The sequence below is a fragment of the Cygnus atratus genome, chromosome 2 (genome assembly GCF_013377495.2).
Source record: "Cygnus atratus isolate AKBS03 ecotype Queensland, Australia chromosome 2, CAtr_DNAZoo_HiC_assembly, whole genome shotgun sequence".
In the NCBI taxonomy this organism is placed as follows: domain Eukaryota; kingdom Metazoa; phylum Chordata; class Aves; order Anseriformes; family Anatidae; genus Cygnus; species Cygnus atratus.
In genome coordinates, this window is record NC_066363.1 from 8,444,378 (window position 1) to 8,466,565 (window position 22,188).

General features: G+C 38.4%; 1 protein-coding gene across 1 annotated transcript in view; it reads right to left on the reverse strand.

The window, feature by feature from the left end:
• Window positions 1-5,243: 5,243 nt before the first annotated feature.
• Window positions 5,244-22,188, reverse strand: part of PAXIP1 (PAX interacting protein 1) — a 33,691-nt gene continuing 16,746 nt past the window's right edge. Inside the window, exons 7-21 of the mRNA XM_050709219.1 lie at window positions 20,805-21,528; window positions 19,926-20,020; window positions 18,848-18,943; window positions 18,376-18,513; window positions 16,852-16,973; window positions 16,094-16,278; window positions 15,916-15,959; window positions 13,523-13,590; window positions 13,014-13,116; window positions 10,428-10,596; window positions 8,620-8,720; window positions 7,310-7,444; window positions 7,151-7,226; window positions 6,536-6,600; window positions 5,244-6,097 (exon numbers count right to left, since the gene is read on the reverse strand). Of these exons, the coding sequence (XP_050565176.1) occupies window positions 6,086-6,097; window positions 6,536-6,600; window positions 7,151-7,226; window positions 7,310-7,444; window positions 8,620-8,720; window positions 10,428-10,596; window positions 13,014-13,116; window positions 13,523-13,590; window positions 15,916-15,959; window positions 16,094-16,278; window positions 16,852-16,973; window positions 18,376-18,513; window positions 18,848-18,943; window positions 19,926-20,020; window positions 20,805-21,528 (2,133 nt within the window). The 3' untranslated portion in view covers window positions 5,244-6,085. The remainder of the gene's footprint in view (window positions 6,098-6,535; window positions 6,601-7,150; window positions 7,227-7,309; window positions 7,445-8,619; window positions 8,721-10,427; window positions 10,597-13,013; window positions 13,117-13,522; window positions 13,591-15,915; window positions 15,960-16,093; window positions 16,279-16,851; window positions 16,974-18,375; window positions 18,514-18,847; window positions 18,944-19,925; window positions 20,021-20,804; window positions 21,529-22,188) is intronic.

Here is a 22,188-nt window from a genome sequence, read left to right on the forward strand (position 1 = left end):
TCCTCCAGGGAAAGCGCCTCTATCCCGCTGAGGAGCTCCTCAAGCGTGCCCTTCCCTTGAGAGGAGCCTGCTGCGTTTCAGAGAAAGCTTTTTCCAAAACTCCTGGTTAGGCAGCCAGGTAACGATGTTGGCATGGGAGGCAGCGTCATGCTGGGGAGAGCCTCACTTGGTCTCACAGCCCTGCAGGTAGAGACAAACACCTGCAATGTCCTTACTAACATCGTTACATTCAGTACCACTGCTCCATAGCAATTTTAGGAAAACATACTCCTGTTAAACCCTTGAGTTATTTATACACGTTAGTGCTCTGTGCAGTCAGCCTCTTTTCCTTGTGTCTTTCCCCTGTTTCTTCTGTAGCCATGCCTCGGCTCTGCTGCTTGGCTGTTTCTTTCCTTTCCTCTTCCTGCAGGCAGCACAGAAAGGCAGAAGGAAGGAGAAAGGCAATGAGTTTTGACTGACTGTCAAGACATGAACTTTGAATTTAGCTAACCTGTACTTCATCCTCTCTCACTGCTCCCAGTGCTAACTTCTCTCTGAACCTCAATTCCCCTCCATAAAGAGGGTAACTCCTACATGTATCAGCCCGACCTCCTGTTAAGTCAATGTGATTTTCGAACATAAAATATATAAACATCAACAGAGCTGTCTTCTTGTCTTCTTGCCCCGAGGTGGGATAAACTAACTAAACTGTGCTTAGAAAATGTCTGATGAATTTTTTAACAGTACAGCTGCGTAAAGAGTAAAGTTCCACAACCTTCCCAAGCACATCCGTTGCGGTGCTCATCTGCTCCTCTCGACTGTTTTACACGTCTTGAGCTGTGCAGTTAATTTTTTATTCGGGAGTAGCTCAGCCTGAGTTGAAACCAGAAGGAGATGTGAAGGGCAGCATGAAAGGCTTCTGTAAAAGCATCAGTGGTAAAAGCAAAAGGAGGAAGAAGAAAGTCTGCTGTTTGACGTGGCAAGGTGATGAAAAGACATGAAAAAGACCGAGGTGCCCAGTACCTTTTTACTCTTTTCATGGATTATGAGCTCACCTGAGACCTCCTGGGCTCTTGGGACTTCCAGCAGAGCACATGGGGTCACGGCACTACCCACAGAAGAAGCCAACTTAAGCTAGTTGGACCTACAAGGGTTTACAGGACACATCCAAAGGTGCCAACTGGTGTCTCTGCAAGGCCCCTTTTGATGATCTTTGACAGGTCACAGTGACTGGGGTAGGATTAGGTGGCCTTCTACAACGGGGTTACAGCAGTGGTAGGTAGGAGAAGAGCAACTGACATCATCTACCTGGACTTGTGCAAAGCTTTTGACACCTTCCCCCATGATATCCTTGTCTCTAAATGGGAGCGACGTGGATGTGATGGATGGAGCACTCAGTGGGTAAGGAACTGAGCAGATGGTCACACTCAGAGAGTTGTGGTCAATGGCTCAATGTCCAGGTGGAGATCAGTAACGAGTGGTGCTCCTCTGGGGTCAGCCCTGGGACCGGTGCTGTTTTAACATCTTTGTCAGTGACATGGACAGTGAAATTGAGTGCAACTCGGCAAGCTTGCTGATGACACCCAAGTTGCGTGGTGTGGTCAACGCGCTGGAGGGAAGAGATGGATGCAGAGGGACCTGGACAGGCCTGAGGTGGGCCTGGGCGAACCTCATGAGGTTCAACAAGGCCAAGGGCAAGGTCCTGCACCTCAGCTGGGGCAATCCCAAGCACAAATACAGGCTGGGTGGGGAATGGGTTGAGAGCAGCCCTGAGGAGAAGGACCTGGGGGTGCTGGTGGATGAGCAGCTCGACATGAGCCAGAAATATGTGCCTGCAGCCCAGAAAGCCGACCGTGTCCTAGGCTGCACCAACAGCAGCGTGGGCAGCAGGGCAGGGAGGGGATTGTCCCCCTCTGCTCTGCTCCCGTGAGACCCCACCTGGAGCCTGCGCTCAGCTCTGGGCCCCCAGCACCAGAAGGACAGGGACCTGTTGGGGTGAGTCCAGAGGAGGCCACGAGGATGCTCAGAGGCTGGAGCCCCTCTGCTGTGGAGCCAGGCTGAGGGAGTTGGGGTTGTTCAGCCGGGAAAGAAGGCGGCTCTGGGGAGACCTCACAGCGGCCTGCCAGGGCCTAAAGGGGGCTGCAGGAGAGCTGGGGAGGGACTCTTGGTCAGGGGTGTGGTGATAGGACAAGGGGAACGGCTTTAAACTAAAAGAGGGTAGGTTTAGATTAGAAATTAGGAGGAAATTCTTCACTGTGAGTGTGGTGAGGCCCTGGCCCAGGCTGCCCAGAGGAGCTGTGGCTGCCCCATCCCTGGCAGTGCCCAAGGCCAGGCTGGATGGGGCTGGGGGCAGCCTGGGCTGCTGGGAGGGGTCTGCTCAGCCTTAAAGAACAGACTAGCTTACTGCTGTCTACAGCTACAGGGTGGAAAGAAGACTGACAGGCTCTTAGAGGTGCACAGGCATGGAATGAAAGGGACTCATGGAACACTGGGCATTTGGATTAGTTATGAGGATGGTTTTATATATTACCTTGGCAGTGGCAAAATACAGAAATAGGGATGTCCACAGAGGTTGTGGAATCTCCATCCTTTGAGATACTGAAACATTTACTGGGCCTCCATAGGTCTCTTCCAGTCTGACCTCTATGATTCTGTTCCACAATTCCACTTCATGACAGACAGCAAGGAAAGCTGCAGGATGGTGAGTGGAGACCAAGTCTTCCTAACGTCCATCTAAACTGGTGGAATGCCTCTGCTATCAAAACCATGTTTCACATTTACATTTAAATAACTGATATATCAACACAGGTTTTTTTTTTTTTTTTTCAAAAAACAAAAAACTGGGAAAAAAAAAAAGCTTGTATTGTAGACCTAATGTTTCTGCAAGCAAGTAAAGGTTTTTTGTTGATTTTTTTTGTTGGTCTTGTTGTTTTTTTGTTTTGTTTTGTTTGTTTGTTTTTTCCTCTAAGATGTAAAAGAGACAAGATCAACAAGGACACTTAAGCATTATAATCTTCCACTACAGGAAAAGCAAGTTCATAACAGCAACCTAGTATCAGAACACTTCATCAAACCCTTCCTCTACCAACTAATCACAGGCACAGTAACATCTGTGCAAGCCAGTTGGCTCTGGACAGCTCCTGTGGTTCTTGAAAGACTTTTTCTTGGCAGGTTCTGTTTTTTTACTCTAATTGAAAGGTTAATCAAATCAGTCATACTTGTATGTTGGCTAAATAAACACACTGTCTCCACTGATGATGAAACAGATGTGTTACCACTTATGTTTCCCACAGGGTTCATTTGTTCCATGATTGCATTTGCTTTTCTCCAGGCTTCTTTATGCAATATCTGACAGCATTTTGGATAGTTCTCATAAAAAGGAAATTTACCTTTCAGATGCTATTGCATTCACATGTCTCTTAACTGTAGTAGGCTTTGGCAAAGGTGCTATGTATCCTCCACACGCCTCGATTGTGGAAAACGTGCAAGTTAATCCCCAAAAAGGTGAGAACCATTACTGAGGGGTAAGTGCCTAATTGAGTCTAGCAGCTTATGTTGCCCAGGCAGAAACTTCTAACGCATTCAAATCTGGTTTCTCTCTGCCTCTCTGCCTCAGTGAAATGTTTCATTCTGCCAAGAGCTGTCATAGCAGGTCTTGTTAGCTTCTAGAACTCAGTGGTGCAAATTTGTATGCCTTGTGATCGATCCTATGCACAGTTAAACAGCGCTGCTACCTCATTATATGCATCATATTCAACTCTTTCTCAAAACCAGCATTTACATTTGATATGGCAATCCATGTTTTGCAAGATATACAGAAGATATGCTGAATGCTTGACAAGTAAAAAGTATTTATTCAAGGTTAAGAAGTTTTGTGTATCACAACATTTTCAAAGTTCAAAAGCTACAACAGCTGATATCTGTTTTTAAAGGAAAAGGCACCAAAAACTTTCCGCACGCTGGTAACTAGTGTAAGAAAGTCTCAAGCCATACAGAGATTAACACAGCTTTACGTTAATTCAGTATTACACATTCTGAAATGTATTTGAAGACAAGAAAGTGTACCTTTTTCTCCCATAAAATATAGTATGTATGCACTGCATTGCTGAAATTCTTTAAGGTATGATTCATCTCACCTATTTTCAATATTCTTTAAAAGGTGTGGATAACCAAGCTAACTTGCTGAACTGTTAAGAGAAGTGATCTCTGCAGAGGTCTTTAATTAAATTGGGTTTTAGAGGTATGCTCCCCCTCAACTGACAGTGAAGAGAGGGCATAATAGCCAGATCTGTCTGAACATTTTAAGTTATTTACACAACTCATCAGCCAACAGAACTCCCACTGCATTCCATCCTTTTTTAAGAAGTGTAAAAACATTATCAGCTTCCATCCTCAGGTCTCCACATTTGAGACTTTTCCTTAATCTCATGATGAAAAGGAAGCGGTAGTATGGATAGCTGAGCATCACACTGAGAAAAACACATAGCTCTGCAGTTACAAATAAATGGCATTTGGGAAAAAGTACTGTTTTCTCCTACCCTGTACCATACCTTTTTAACCTCTGATGCATCTAAAAACATCTTAAGCCAAAGTATGCAAACCTCACTTACTACATTTTGTCACCTTACCAAAGGTCACAGTAATGGAAATTGCTGTTATCATGTAGCCCCTTACTGCTTACAATAGAAATGGCAAATGCAGGAGTAAATCAGGATAGCTGAGGAAGCCAGAGCCAGCACTAACAGGCAACAGGCACAGTACTGACCTCTGCGGGACTTCACTCCTCTTGAAATTTACACTCACTGTGTTCCTACAGCTTGAATCTGTCATTTGCTTAAGCACCTTGTTGAACAGAGGCATGGGGAAAAAAGGCAACAGAAACAGTGGTCAAATATCAGGTGGATTTACATTTTAAGCCATAGCACAAATGAGATTTGAAATTAATAACTTCTCTGTAGAAAGCTTTGCATAAGCTAAAAATAGCCGCTTATCTCAGTTTAATGCAACTGAAACATCTTCCCTGTAAAATAGTTCTGCATAGAAATATAAAATGCTAGAAAAAAGTGTGATAAGCTATTGTTTAAAGTGGTTTTTATCCGTCATTTTGAATCGTTCTTTGAATGGTTCACAAGGTGATATGATACACTTGATACTATGCAGACAAGTGAGTATCTGCACACCCCCACCAGAGTTTAATGGCTTGCTGATCCAAGAAGAAATGTTTTTAGTATGATTTTTCAACTGCTAGAATCTAAACTGGTAGAAATGTAAAGTCAGATTATGAGAACTGTGTGTGTGTGTTAGGAAAAACAACTGAATATAGATGGGGGAAAACTGATATTTTAATATTTATTTAGTAAAACTCACTATACAAACAGAACTTATCACAATAGCATAATATGTGAGCTTATAGTTTCTCCTTCCTTCAAGCTATTCCTTTGTTTCAGTAAAAACACATTTATACACTTACAACAACTTCCCCTTTAAAGCAGTGGGATTTTTATATATTAAAACATACCTGGTAAAATAAGCTTAAAATAATTTTACATTGCTTGGAAAAAGATTTGAGTAATTTACTCTTACCAGAGTGCCATTGTTGCACATTATTCAAAAAGAATGAACCACCACTAAAATATAGAGTAAAACATTTAAAAGTACATTTATTTAAAATGTGGGCAAAATATCAATATAAAAGAAAATAGAGTATAAGAAATAAAAATAAAGTACAAAACATTTTCATCTTCAACATCCATAATTTAATAGACAGCAAGCCCTTTTATTTTTACATCCAAATTACACTTTTGGCTGAAGTACCATCATTTATGCTAAAATGTTTAAAAACTGGCTAATCATGATACCTAAAGTGGGCTCTTTTAAAATGGTAGTATTATACAAAACATAGTAAATTATGTTTCCTCATAATAAAATTACACATCCTAAAAAAGATGCAGTTGATTTTTGCTTTCCTGCTTTAAACTGCTCTTCATCCTTAGGTAAACAGCTGGAAAACAGCATCCACAGGAAGTTTTAGTTACTTTGTACAATGGCTGAACAGCTAGATTTAATGCTCCAAGGACTCCGAAGCAGTAAGGCATTTTACTATCCATCAAGTAAATTTATATGTATGCTTGTTAAGGAAGAACAACGTTAAGAAACTTTTATAAAGCATACCCATAAAGACACAGGACCCTTATTGGTCCTACGCTGCGTTTATCAGAGTTTATAATCTTCAGTAAAAAGCTATTTTTGTCATCTGCAAGTCACAAGTGACAAACATTTTCCTTAGTGACAATTTTTTTGCTTAATATTGCTTAATATGCTGCTCCTGGTACTTTCTGATAACCCTGAATCCCACCTCCACTGAGGTATTATTTTTTGTTTTTAAATCAAGAAGTAATTCTACTTTGAATTTAAACTAGGTTTCTGGGTGTTCAGTTACCTTCTTATCAAGTGAAGATTATATATCCCAAAAAATAGTAAGTAGTTAGTTCCTAATTCAGAAAGCTTGTAGTAAATCACACTTCCTTAGGCAGCTGATAGCCTTTACACAAAAAGGATATGATTCATAATCCAGTGTTTGAGTAAGTACTCCGGTCAGGACAAACTCAGCATTGTGGACATCTGGAAATATTGAAAACATACATAGTTTACACCATACAAAGACATTCTTCCTTCTGCAGAAGCATTAAGAGGTGCCATTCAGTACCTTTCTGCTCTTCATGGAAAAGGCATAAGGGAATATGGTCCCACCACTACCAGTGCCCCGCTGTTAGCCATCCCACACTTCATGCCACATACATCAGGCTTCCCAGTGTACCCTTTTGTTAGTAAACACAGTATGTTTGTGGGTTCTACACTGAAGCAAAAACAGTTGAAGTGGAAAAAAATAAAAAAGCAGATCTTTAACTAAGTTGACTAATAATGAGAATTAATCTTGCACCATGCAGCACCAAAACCCCAAGCTCAAGCCCACCACCAGAGATTTGTGCTGACCTGGCTAGAAAATACCCCTATTACAAACACCTAGGAAAACGCTGCCTCAGATTTCTCCATGCAGGATCGGCCACATACCCCTCTACTAGTACCTGAAATGTTCAACAGGCATCTGTACTTGTAAAATACTAGAAAAATAATCAATACTGTACAAATTACATCAATCGCTTATACATACCTATGCCTCTAGCAAAATATTCTCGACATAAGTGAAGGTCATTTTCACAGGAAATCAAGATTATCTCTGGCAAACTCTAAATGACAGAAAGCAATTGTAAGCTCTGAGTAACATAGTAAGATACTACCAGTACGTTTTAGGAAGCAACACTCTACGTACTTTATTCTGCTTATGCTCCATGAGTTTTCGAAAAGAAGGCTGTTTGGATAACACTTTTCCTCCTGCGCATTCCACAATAGCTTTCATGGTGGAAAGACTGGGACAAATTCCAGGTGTAATGTAGAAGAATTTTCCCTAAAAAGAGAAACAAAAGAATAAGAAAGCCTTATTTTGGTAACCGATTTCAGCAGTACATTTAATTTTCGTGTGACTCATGCAATCATGGGCGAGGCTGTAAACAATTTATAGTGGCAAATAGCAACAAGCCCAACGGTCGATGAGCTGTCTGTAATTGCCACTGATCTGCTTTCCCTGGAGGGACAAATCTGCAGTTTTGATAAATTTGAGTAATTTGGGTATGCCTATTTCATAACCCTTAAAATAACAACCACGAAACCATCAAATGACCACTGGTTAAACTATGATTAAAATATATAATATACACACATATATATTAACTGCAACTTGGTAAGACGTGCAAGAACAACAAAGCTCCTTCAAGCACAGGGATGCCTAAAGGGTTGCAAAAAAGCTTTTATTCTTTAATTAAAGCTTTCATTCTTAAAATTAACATCGTAATACATTAATTACATATATTACCTCATGACAAAAAAGAACAACTGCTACTTGATTGAGACTGATATAGGTGAACAGATCACAAAGTAGATTATCTCTGTGTTTAGCAGCTAGGTATAAAAAGAAGTTCTTGCTAAACTGCAAGACTTGCTAGACTGCAAAACTGAGTGAAACTAACACTTAGATATAATAAAACACAAAGATGCCTATTCATTAGAGGCTGTGAAAATACACTTTTTAGGTGGTTTGCCTCAAGAAAGACTCCAATTCAATCAGGCTGAAAAATCTCTAGCAACTTATATTTTCACTTACCTCTCTGCAAAGCAGCATAAATTTAATCGGAGGCATGAAAACCACCTTGCACCATCCTAGCAAACTGCCTGGTGCTAAGTCCACTATGCAAGGGAAATCAGAGTTAAACTTCCTGAGGCTGAAATGCACGCTCTCAACGGCCATTTTTCAAAATGCAAGTTTTTTGTAAAAGAACAAATACTGTTTTTATACACTGAGCATATTTTTTTCCCATGTACAGGATCCAGTCACTCAGACGCATCCCAAAAATGCTTAGGCGGGAAATATACATTAAGTCAATACCAGAATTTGTAACAAATAATGTGTGTTATATGCTAGACTGTTTTATTGTCCTGAGCTATACAAAGCTGCTGTTGTCCCGATACTGAAAAAACCAGGTTGAAAAGCTTCAAGCATTTAAATGCCCTTCTTAAACTGCATACCTTGAACAGCGGAGCCACTTGTGCTCTCTTTAGGGACTCCTCTAAACTAAAGCAGAAAAGCACCTCAGCTTCAGCATCCCTCAGCACAAAGTTCTGCTCGTCTGAAAAAGACAAAAGATGTTAACACAGGCAACACAAAAACAGCAGCATAATGTAGGAGCTAACCTGATTAGAAAACACCAGTGGCAGATTGGCTCTAAATGGTAAACAGGAATTTAACATGATGATAGTACCCCTTCTATTAGGCTCCTTGTGAGGAGCCACTACTTGGAGAATAAAGAAAAATTCTCCACCACTACTTGGAGAATAAAGCTGTGTTTTACAATTGTAGATCCAGCAACAGCCATTGTCCAATAAAGTCTCCTTTTCTAACTTATTGGTGCAACATACCCAGAAACAGTCTCCAAGCCCTCATGCAGCCTTAACAGAGCAAACTTTCAACCTATTTCCCTTTTTCCTATTATTCAGCTGATTTTATTTTTATTTTTAATTTGGGATGGGATTTTGGCCCTAGCTTCACTCACCGTTCCACAAAAAGGCAGGTTAAAAGTATTTCCAAATTAGATTTAGCTCAAAACATCTAAGTTCAAGGAGAAAAAAAAATGTATGGAGAACTGGTCTTCCTTAAAGACAATTTTGACAACTTGCAAGAGACGGTATTTGTACTCTTCCATAAAAAATAGATCATCAGTGGGACGATTCTTCCAAACTAGTGCCGTTTTCCATCACTGAACCACATACAAAAGTAAAGGCAGCCTATTAGCTACAAGTCTACTAAATTTCAGTAGACAAGTATTTCAAGTACTAGATCAGAACAGTCATCCTTATAAATCCCCAGACTTTATTTATCTACTAATAGCTTTCAAATAGATTGATTTTTCAGTTCACTGATGCTGAACAAAGCACGTTGCTTTCTCCAGATTAATAAAAATGTTTGCTAATTTATTGGTTAATTATCCACTGATTTAAATCTTTGTGATGGTTAGGCAGCAATTTAGTTTGCTCCTTTCCAACAAATTACATAAAAAGCATAAAAAAAATCATAAAACAAGTAATCAGCCTTTAAAAAGATTTTCTTCAGACCCAGCCTGTCAAATCAACCTAAACCATCTATTTTGTTATTTTCAGCTGTCAACAGTAAAGTACAAAAATAAAGTTTATATATTCCAACAGTTGCAGAACTAAATTAATTAGTTTTATTATTTAAATGAATTCTTGTATGCATTTCCAACAGTGACTTAGTTCTTTACAATTTACATTTTAGAAGAATTACTGAAAGCAAAAACATTTGGGGCTTAACAAGTAATCATAGATAAGATCTATACATGGCTACATCAGAGAGACAGACAATGCTTAACAACATCCAACTATTTATTAACCACTCTAAAGCAATATCTAAATACTTCGTTTTTTATTTATTTTTTTAACTTGATGGAAAGAAACTGGATTAAATCAAATGAAAATTATGTGCAACATAATGTTATATAGGAACAAGAACTTAGTGAAAAAGTATACATCATTTCTTCTAGTGACAACTTTATTTAACCATACCAGGGTAGCCTTCTACCTCAAATGAAATACAAACTAGCTGCTAGTGTAATTGTTCAAACTTTATACATAATTCTCCACTGGTTATAAACTATAGAGGTCAGACTTGCTGCTGACTTTAAAATCTGTGTTTCACAAACCTGAACTCTTTAGAAAACTGGCAAGAGACACGAAAATTGAAGTCAAAGCAATACTCAGGCTATATTCACACACCTAAATCAACCAGCCTGAAGTTTGTTATAGGTACCAGTTCAACTTACCAACGAACTTCTGGCATTTGAAGCACTCTTCTAACCACTCCGGAGTGACTATGTGCTTGACTACAGAAATTGCTGTCAGGAACTTGACAGTGCGGGTCACTTTACTGGCAATGAGGTGGGTGCATTTCTGGGCTGATTCTGCTACTTCGCCTCCCAGGATATACAGTTTCTGAAAGTTGTGCAAAATACAGATCAGAATGAAACAGTCCTTTATAAATTGTAAGGGGAAAAAAAAGTGGAATGATAACAGTTTAAATTTAAGCTCCTAATGAAACAGTAAACATAGGAGAGTTTCATATTACAGTAATTCCTTTATTAAAACTGATTAAAGGACAGAATTTACAGCCATGAAAAACCCAGGTATTTCCAGACACATCTCATCTGGCTAGAGTGAGAGCTACCTTCTGAGTCTGCAGCTTTATTTTTTTTAAAAATAAAATAACCCTAAGATACAAATCTTTTTTTTTTTTTTGGAATTGAAACATGCTATTAAGCCTAAATGGCAGAAAATTTAATAATTTTGCTCTTTTCCTCTCCAGAAGGTATAATATACGCTGTAGCTATGGTGAACTTAATTTTGCTACTCTTTTCTTCAAAGAAAAAATATTCTCATGAAAAACATATTCTTTAAATACATTAGTTCCCCATGCATTTAGATGGTATTGAGTAACTACCATTTTTTCCTAGGTTTAAACTACCCTACCCAAACTATCTCATCACAGCTGGCAGCTTGTCAACTAAGATACAAATCATTATCTGACAAGATTAGTAACACAACTAACCAACTGGTAAAGTGTATCAAATTATAAAAGGAGTTATGCTTCTTCTGATAAAAAAATAACAATGAAAACATCCAAAAGCATTTGGACAGGTTCACTGTCTATGCGCTACAGATTGCTGATTTTTATAAGTATTTTGTACGAATAAGTTAAAAAACAAAAAGAACTATTTTAAAGCATAAATATTTAACACACTATGGTGTTTTTAGTACAGCAGTCATCTGGAGTCACCAAAGCAAGACGCCTACTGCGTGTATTAGAAGCCCAGAAAGACCTCTGGCTTCCCTCTGTACACCACTGCTCTGAGAGCAACGAACAAGTAGGATACACAGGCACAATGTTTTCAGTTCTTTCTTACTGTGCTGGCTAAGTGCTGGTTTGCATCAAGGTGATACACAAAAGCACTATTCCGTGACACTGAACCTCTTCACTCTTTATCTCCTGAAGGGTATGCATAAACACATTGTGAATACTAAACTTGTACACCTACAAAAGGCAAAAGCCGTTATTTTCATCCTTAATACACGTCCACCTCAAACACTGTATTGCTATGAGCGCAGATCTTGTAAGATTTCTACTCTAATGCTTAAGCAGCCCTTTGCGTATACAGAAGAAGAGACCACCCCTCCAGCTCAAGAAGATGGGAGGTATCCAGCTTCAGAAAGGTATTCAAACTGAAAATCGTAATGGTATCGTCACAGCTAAGTTTGGCTTCAAATTCACACGACTTGAGGCTGAAATTTATGTATATGCTTGTGAGCCATAGCTGTAACAAAATCAGATTCTTTGATTCTTTGTATAATAAACCTGGTACCAACGTGACAAAATGAGGAGCTGTCACTGGAACTTTATTGAGATTTACAGAAAAATAATTTACGTTTCAGAATATTCAAAAATCAAGCATCAAATGCAAACATTTTAAGGGAAAAAGGCTACGGATTCCAACTATTTTGAAAACAACTCTAGGTATAATAAAGAAATTAGGTTATTTGGAGAATGCCTAAGTGATGCATGTTTCTAAGAAGCATAGTAGACCCAAACTAGTCCTCCTTTACTTTTGATTAACCTGAGTAGAAACAAGTGGCAGGATCTTTCATGCCCTACTGAAGTCAGCAGTTAAAAAACAAAAAAAACAAAAACAAAAAACACCACAGTAACGCTGTGCCACAAACCTCAGCCAATATGTGACAAATAAATGAAAATTTCTTCTTTTTGACCAAATATTTAGCACTTATTAAGGTTCAAGGAATGACTGGATTTTTATATCATTAAAAGAATGTTATAAATTATGTAGAGGTAAGTTCTGGGAGAGATTTATTAGAGAACAGAACAAAATCTCCCTCGGAACACATTATCTCATGCCTGCCATAAGCTTTGTCATCAACTTCCTTCAAAACATTTGGCATCACAGATAACAACGGATAATAAATAACACTTGAAGCAGCTTGAGTCTTACCCAGCACAACAATCACTGCTTTCCTCACCTAAATTTGGCCATACAGTTTGCTTACTTAAAAAAAAAAAAAAAAAAAAGTGTAAGGGGCCTCTTTGCCTTTTAAAAACATCTTACGGAACAAAGAACAGTAGCAGAAAAGCAGGAAGTACACTACAGCAGAACAGTTATCAAACAAAACTCAGTCCACATAAATGACTGATCTCAGCCCCAGTAAGCATAGGTTTTTATCCATCCCATTAGATACAGGCTAATCAAGTCTTTGTAAGAACTCAATGTCCGTGAAAAAATAAAAAAAAATTTAAAAAATTCCATGCAGTTCACATGAGGTTAAGTGAAAAAAAAAAAAGTCACCTTGATGTACTGTTGAACTTGCATAGGCTCAAATCCTGTGAAGAGTACCATCGGTGTCAATTCTGGGGTGAGCTTTTTAGTAGGTGGCGGTAGGTCTTCAATCCTACAAGATACATGAAATACAGCAGAATGTGATGTTTGGGCCAGAAGTCATTTTTTTTAAAAGCAGACAAACACACTCTTTGCAACTTTTAGCAATGAAAACGCTCAGATGAATGAGAATTAGGCAGGATCAGTCTTCTGGATGAAAAACTGTTATGCTCAGAACAGAACATTCTCTCCCAATTCTGTTCTCTTCCTGTTCTCTTATTACTCCACTCTCGTTATTCTTCTATTCCTGCCACTTGAGTAGCTGGCAATATGTAAAAAATCCTGCTAGTTACTGCAATTAGCAGGGTACAGGATGGAACTGGGCGGATGGGCAGCTGACAGTTCTGTGGAAAGGTAAATTAAGGACAAATTGGTAAAAAAAAAAAAAAAAAAGGTAAATTAAGGTAAATTGTTCTTACCGTGCTCTTTTGGAAGATGGCTGAAGACTGGGTTCATTTTGCTTTGGTTTCAAAGGCAACCTCACACCCTGAAATTAGAGCATCTACATGTTTACATCTGAATTGAGCATAGAACCCTATTTTTGTTTTAAAGCAGAACAAGTGTACACCAATGTTCTAAGACTATACTTAAAAAATAAATATACACGAGAAAGATGTGCTGCCAAATGCGTACTGGTGCAATGACTGCTTACACAGCTGACTCAAGAGCAAAGCTGAGCACTAACCAAAGTTTCTCCACAAAGTTAGGCAACGATTTAACTGAATGCCAAATACAAACTTCTTTCCCCTTTAAGTAAAGCTGATAACCATTATTTGAAAACCCAAAGAATTAAATGAGACTGAAAACCCTGTCCATTTATGAGACACATGAAGACCACAGTAGTCTTCCAGGAACTTAAATATTAACAGAAAATAGCAGTGCCTGTATTTTTAAAAACTCAAGTTCCCTATTTACAGGAACAGAAGCTCCAGGGGATGCTTGGGTACTTGCTGCATAGATACTCCTGCCTCCTCTGTACTAGCTCAGTCCCCCGCAGGGGTTTGCTCCCCACTCTCAGAAACCTGTAGTCTTACGCGAGAAAATCACTAGTACAAGCAGCTGGGAAGAAAAGCTCAAGCGCTTTCTTCTTGACAGATGTTCCAACTACACTATGGAAATGCAAAAAGTAAATTGCATCAACACCACGTGACAGACAGCTGTCCTCACATAAGGACCCCAGACTTTAAATCGCAAGATGGGAAGAACTGCCTGCTGTAGAAGGCAGTGAAGTACCTCGTCTGACCCTTTCACATGCCCAGTGTTTTCTATGACCAAATCACATTGTTCGTATGTAGGTGTCCCGAAGGGAGCTGGACAATATTAACTTCAGAGGTCTCTTCCAATCTAAATTACAAGATTCTTACTACACATGGAAAAGAAAGGTACCTATACAGTAAATATTGAAAGGGAGGTACTTAAATTAAGCTTTCTGACCCCTTAGTTTTCTGCGTTTGCTGTGTAAGCAAAAAAAAAAAAAAAAAAAAAAAAACAGACCACCACTGGTCCAATTGAACCACACTAAAAATGCAGATGCCAATTTTAAGATGAGCTCAAATACTATGTAGGTGCAAGGGCTGGTGGTAACAAACCCAAAAATGAGCTTGTGAAAAAGCCATCTTAAATACTACTAGTAATAGCACATACAAAATCTCAAGTAATTATTTTTGGGCCACTAATAGAACGCATCCTTCTCCGAGGAAATATTACTTTTTTGTTGTTGTTTTGTTTCAAAAAAGCTACTTAAGAGGCTATGACACCATTTCACAGGGGTCTATAAAAAAATCATTTTGAACTTCAGGTCATGGTAACGGATGGCTACTTCTGAAGTTCCAACATATTAAACAATTAAATTGTACTAATACTTTAAATGGGATCTGGGCATTAATTAAGTTATGACAGTTATTAAGCTGTTTTCTGAAGAGTATACAAATGGACTGAGGTAAGTGATCCAGAATACAAAAGCTTACACAAAAATATTTTTGTGTACTGTAAAATGTTATCTCTCAGTCACTTGTACAAATGAACCGAAAGCTCATTAGCTCAAACTGGGAATTACCTATCTCAAGACAGACGCTGTGAAAACAGTTATCATTTATAAATCTGGAATGGAAGGAGAAATTACCACACAAAATCTTTCAGTCTAAAACTGAAACAGTATTCTCCAAGCTCAGAACAACGAAACAGCTCAGAAAAAGTTGCTGTTCCCACCTTAGCTCTTATACACATTTTACGTTTCACAGCTTTTATTGCAGGGTGTATTCTAGACGTTTCAAATCCTGTTCCTGCCATATTCTTAGTTTCCTTACTGTTGCTGATTTACACTGCTGTTATTTCCAGACTTACCAGCATCACTTAAAAAAAAAAAAAAAGCATTTTTAAATTACAGAATATTTGGTACACATGCACATCGCTTTAGTTCTTACACTATTTTAAAGGCAGGATACAAAGTACTTGCAACCCATAATTTATGTCATCGATTCTATTTAAAAAAATAGTCAAGATTCTAACAAAGTTATTACTGATTTTGGGTGCTTTACACCTCAAAAACCTTACTTGGCCTGTTTCTGTAAAATCAAAGAGTGATGCACTAGTCCAAGATCTCTCAAAAGAAACTTGATTTTATATAATACAATGCAGTTTATTAGTTCTGTAAAAGATCATTTCTCAGATTTATAGAATACTAACCTGAAGCACACCAATGGTCTGTGTAGGTCCCTCTGGCACGCTGTGCACACCATATGGCTCATGTGCTCAAACATTAGAAACACTAAGCAGTAATCTGACAAAAACAGCTATATAAAACTCAACATACCATTAGAAGTTCTGGTGATACCTTCAGTGGAACTCTCCAAGAATCTAGGAAGTGAAGAATACAACAGAAGTGAAACCACTGCAAAATTATTTACAGCAGAACACACATGCTTCTACTGATTAAACAGGTACATATGTAAGTGCTACAGAACACAGGATTTGGGGACTGGAATTCTTACCCAGAAGGTTGAGAACTAGATGTTGACTAGGAGAAAGCGGATCTTGAAGACTGAATACTGTATAGCGGCTGTGCTGTATCTGCCGTAAAGCTTCAAAGTTTCCTAGCAGTATGTCACAGAGCCACTGTGCATTTACACAGGGTATTCTCCACTCTTTGGCTTTCTCATATTTCAAGCCACTGGGTCTTATTATTCAGAGATGAGGAAAAAAAATAGTTGATAAAATAGGTAAAATAGCATTTATACCAATAAACTTTAAATACCAGTATTTCTGTGTTGGTCTATCTGTTGTAACTGTGATAGGGAAGTAAAATACTCTACATATATTCTGAAAATAATTTTGCTCTATGTACTGGAACAAACAAAGTCAACTCAGGGAGAATTTCTGTCCCAAACTTAATCAGATTAGACCTGGATTTAATTCAATTTTCCCTCCCCCAGCATTTTAAAACAATTATTCCTTCCCCCCCAATAGATTTTACTTATAGATGATGCAGCAGTCAGCATCACTTACAAAATAACCTTAAAATAGTGAAACTAGCAATGGCTTTGCTTTTGCCTGTCTTCAGTAGGCCAAATTTAAGATGTAAGTGTGCAGTAATTTAGCTCAATAAACAACATCATAAAGTTTAATGCTATCAAATCGCAAAAATGATTAAACATTCTTAATGAGATGTAACGAGCACTCCACATCGAGAAACACACTAAGTGGCAACAGGCAGCTGAGAACGTGAGCACCGTGGAGATAAACCACTTACTCTTTGCAGATGAGAACTGTGTTGCTGCGGCACAGATAGCCTGTGTATTTGGCACCTGCTAGGTAGGCCATTAGTTTGAGGTCATCTCTGTCACTATCAACGAATCCTGTCACAGAGATTATCTACAGAAAGACAGACATGGATATAACTGAAGGTAGATAGCATTTACAAGTGATCCTGTTGAAAACAATTTTCTCTTACTAACTTTTTTACATTACTATGAAACATGGAGCATCTTAGCTATGGCACACAGGCACTGTAGGATACGTAACATGGCTTATAGGATATGTAAACTACAATCACAGGCTGGTTTGTTTATACATAAAATTACAGGTTTCTGGCACTGCTTCTTCCCAAGTCAGAACTATTTTCATTCCGCTGGTCAACGTTTTGCTATTTACAAAGTCTTACTACGAAAAAGCTCCCATTTAGTTTTCTTCCCATACATCTTTCACCTCTTTCTTCTTCTGCTGTTTATATTCTTGCAAATTTTTAAACTTACTTCCCCTACTCTCCTTTTAAAAATTCCTAAATGCTCTGCTCTAACCTGCCATGAAGCTGAATAAACTGCACCAGCTGATCACAGGTAGCAAAAGGTAATTCTTTATCTTCATTTCTTACCCTCAGTCTCACAAAGTTTTCATTTTTGCCGTTCCTTCCTTTTATTTAAAAAGGGACAACTGTGATTTTGTTGTTAATAATAAGCTATGTTAACCACTGTGTTCACATGCACATTGTTATCGTCTATTTTCACCAGACCTGTTTCTTTTTATGTATTTAAGAAAAGGCTAGTACTAAGGCTGTCATCTTTCATGGCTGCACTCAGGACAAAGATCCAGTGCCAAGACATATTTTGGCATCTTGTTTTATGTTGCTGTGTATTTCAATCAAGACATGCCTCATTCAACTTCAAGTTTATTTTTTGACCCCACAAATTTCCACTTCCCCAGTACTCTTCATTACATGCCAAAACACAGAGACTACTGGAACTGCGACCTCCTTCTTTCTCACTAACAGAACAAGCTTCCTTCTCCAGTATTTCATAGAATCATTTAGGTTGGAAAAGACCTTTAAGATCATCTGGTCACACCTTTGGTAGGTATTGACTGAGAAAAATAAAAAACACTCAAAAAAAATCAAAATTCTGTGTTAGCGTAAAGGAAGTGTAAAATATTAGATATGCTGTTAAGTCAAAAAAATAAAAGGCTTGGATTCCTGTCGTCTTGTTATGGATAACTCATGTCATCTTTGCACCTTGGTTTCTCTAAGAGAATAATAATCAAACACAGGTTTTAATATTTAGCTCTCAGAATTCAGCAAGACTTGCAAAGCACTCTGAATCACCTGATAGCATGCCCCATATCAACATGGGACTTTAATCAACATGGGAAGATTAAGAGAAGCTTTTCATCAGTTGACAAAAAAAACATGCATTTTGCTTTGGGTAAGTACTTTCCAGCTATGTTTTAATATTGCCCATGTAATGAAACAAGCATTCTTTAGAAGTAAGCTTTTTCCTCTTACATGTTGAGAGCATGGCTTTCCTCCTGGTGGAAATGCCACTGGGAAGTGAAGGGCTCGATGAGGTGGTACCATTTTCTTCTTCTTCAAGATTGAGTTCAGCCAATGTGCCGTTATGCATCTCTTCCTTTCTCTTAAAGCCTACGAAGACATGCACAAACAGCTTTTAAAAACTGAAACACATCTTTACGTTAGACTTTTTCTAAAACACAAAGCTTCTATTGTAATGACTGTTTGTTTCTCCTCAACTTTTTCACGATCCTGTTTCTCACAGCATCTTCCTTAGGGTTCTCTGGAATAAATCTACTACATGCATTATGAAAGTCTGTTGTACTATAAACTACAAATGATTTTAAAAAAGCATACAGTGAGAAAAAATATTTTATAATCAAAGCACGGATTATTATACTGAAAACCCCTTACCTTTACAGTAAGGAAATGAAAACATGCATAATTACATTACTAGTTTGCTTACCTGAGCATACATGTTACTGACTTGGCTTTCACAGAGAAGATGTGTGCATCTGCTTGTAAGTGTAGGGTCCACTGTCCCACCATGTGCTTGAATGATCTGGTAAGAGAACCAAATTAAAGCTTCAAATATATATAGCAATTATAAAATTACCCTAAGAAACAAACAATCTGAAATCAACGTCTATTGTTTAGGAGACTGTACCATTTCACTGAAGAGTTTCCCCCCCCCCAAAAAAAAAGGTTTGTCATGTAGCTTAAGAATTTTTGGGGAAAAAAATGAAGAAAACAAAATTAAATATGCACCTTTTCATTGAACTACAAAAAGTGGAACTTTTTAAGATGCAAGAAAAAAAAAGAAATAAAGATATATAAATAAAAATAACCTCATTTTTTATTTTTGCAGTATAACTATTAAACAATTTCTCATAAACCATTCAATTCTATCTCAGCAATAAACACAAGTGCTGTTAAAAATGTCAACAGCTTACTTGATTATGCAAAATTGTTGGGAAAATTCAACTATAAAATCCATCAGAAGTTTCTGAAGAACATCAAAGTCCTCTCATTTAGGAAAGGATACAATCAGATTTTTCTGAAAAATAGAAGTTGGCAAAAAAATAGAAACGCTCTATTCCTCCATCTTATTCACTCAGGTGGATACCTCACAGCCTACTAAATATGCCAGAATTCTATGCAAAAAAACAGTCTTTTAATGCAATTAAGTTAAAGATAGAAAGCAATGCTATATTACATTTGCTCTACTACAGTTGCCTGATCGAAAGCATAAATAGTTGGGAAACATTAAATAGTTGGGAAACATTTAATGTTATAGCTTTTTTAGTTAATGTTCTGGCTGAAGACCGAATTCAACCTGGCTGCACGTCTGAAGCATTTACTACTTTTTCTAGTCAGCCTCAGTTGAATAATGTTTTTTTCCCTAGTCACAACACGAACATTAAATAAAATGATACCTAAAGAAAAGCAAACAGTGCCAAAATACTTCCAATTGTTCCTTTTAGGATTTAGTTGCTGTGAGAGTAAGGTTATCATTGTTTTTTGGAAATACAGCAGAATCTTACCCGTTTCCAGGTCGCTAACAGCTGTTTATCAGACATCTGTTCTGGGTAATCAGCAATTGCAAAGACACAGCCCAGCAGGAAATATTCTTCTGGAACTGGAATAGTTTGGCACATAAAGGAACAGAAAATTAAAAACTTAAAGCTCTGAAGGGTTCATTTCAAAACATATTCACTACACTCATCTTTCCTATTACCAAGTTATAAACTACATTTAATTTTGAAGCTATCTGTTTCTTGGAGAAAACAGGATCCAAAATCTCAAAGCTGACAGCGATGTCTAAAGGCACAGTTTGGCCCACTATTTGTGGGGAAACTGGGGTCTTTTTTTTGTTTTGCTGGAGGAAGAGCTGGGTAAAGGGGTAGGAGAAAGAGACACCAAAGGAAAACACAGGACACATGCACAGATCATCAGGAAGAGTCAAAACAGTCAAAAAGCTTTCAGTTCTACTAGAATGAGCAGAATTCAAAGTCAGCTATGACAATCTCTATCTGATGCTGAACCCTCCTCATTAATTTACTATTTCCAAAACTTAACCTATCTTTCCAGTTGTTATCCCCTTTTCAAGGCTCCCCTTTCCCTTCTTTCAAAGGAAAAAACCTATGCCATGCAGACACTAATGTTGTTCCCACAGCATAATTTATATGCTAGTGGGATAAAGCATACATTTGAACAGAAAAAGTTTTCAGATTTCTGGACATCCTTATTTATAGCTTACACCTGTTAGCATAAAAAATAGTAAAACAGGTCCTGAGCTATACATGGAGTTTTTAAGTCTTACAATGCCATACTGTAAATACAACACTATTTTTTGACATTCTAACCCAAATCCTGTCATGTCATTAGAGGTTTTCTCCAGGATCAGAGGCAGTATTACTAACTTTCTACTGCAGGATCATGCCCAAAAAGCGGCTGCTGTTGCAGTTGTGTCTGTTGCTGCTGGTGGTGTTGCTGCTGCTGGGTCGCGACCTGATGCTGTAGTGCTTGAGGTGTCTGAGTTAAGTGCTGTGCTGCCTGGTTCTGCATTTGCTGCTGCTGATGCTGTTGGTGTAACCTCTGTAGGTGCTGCTGCTGTAATTGCTGCTGCTGAATCTGCTGCTGCTGATGCTGCAGCTGCTGTTGCTGGAGGTTCTGTTGCTGGAGGTGCTGCAACTGTTGCTGCTGGAGCTGCTGCTGCTGCAGCTGATGAAGCTGCTGTTGCAAAGCATGCTGCTGTTGGAACTGGAGCTGCTGCTGAGGACGGTGGAGCTGCTGTTGGGCGTGCAACTGCTGCTGCGGAAACTGAAGCTGCTGCTGTGCGAACTGGTGCTGCTGATGAACCTGCTGCTGCTGTTGTGGAAACTGGTGAGTCTGTTGCTGCTGGAAAGGCTGCTGGGAGATCTGGGGCTGTTGCTGCTGCTGCTGTTGTAGCTGCATAAGTTGTTGAGGTTGAAGATGTAAAAGAGGATGGTGCTGTTGCTGCTGTGCTTGATGTGTCTGCTGTAACAAATGTGTCTCTGGTGTTAGTTTCACTTGGCTAAACAGCACCGCGTTTGGATGTCCCTGTTGGCTATGATTTACTTGTTGTTCTAAGCTTTTTGTAGGTGCTGAAAGTGATTGTAAGATCTAGAAAACAAAGATTAGTTTTGTAACCTTTTTGTTGTCATTCAGTTTTTAAAATATTTAAAGAACTACTGGGAAAATATCTCTCTCAAAAGAAAAGAACCTTATGCTTAAACACATGCTAAGATCAATGCAAATCGTCAAGTGCTAATAACTTTCTCAAAGTGAAAAGACAGGACTTGCACACAGAAAAGTGGAGCTACACATGACTCTTAATTAAATGCAATACACATTTTACAAAATTTAAGACTGAAACCCATCCCTGTATTCTTGGTAATATGTTCAAATAGCATCAGGACTGTTAACGCTGCATCAGTAATTGTATCGATCAACTCAATCAACTGCAATACTCATTTTACATCCCTGCTGGCACACTAACTTCAAAGTTTAGTTCCACAGTCTTGTTTTCTTTCACTTAAATATTGCTAATAATGCCTCCATTAGTTAGTACTGTTCGAAACACGGAAGCTGAATTCAAGTTTTCATCCTCTTGACCCAATCCAGGGATATTCAGCCCTATTTTAAAAACTGAATCCCAAAATACAGCTCAGCGCTAAGTTTTTGAGAATAATAGATTTTGTTTATGCTAAGTGCTGAAGTAACCTGGAATTTCATTTCATCTTTTGCTGTCTAATTCACAGAGTGGACACTAAGACCCAAAGC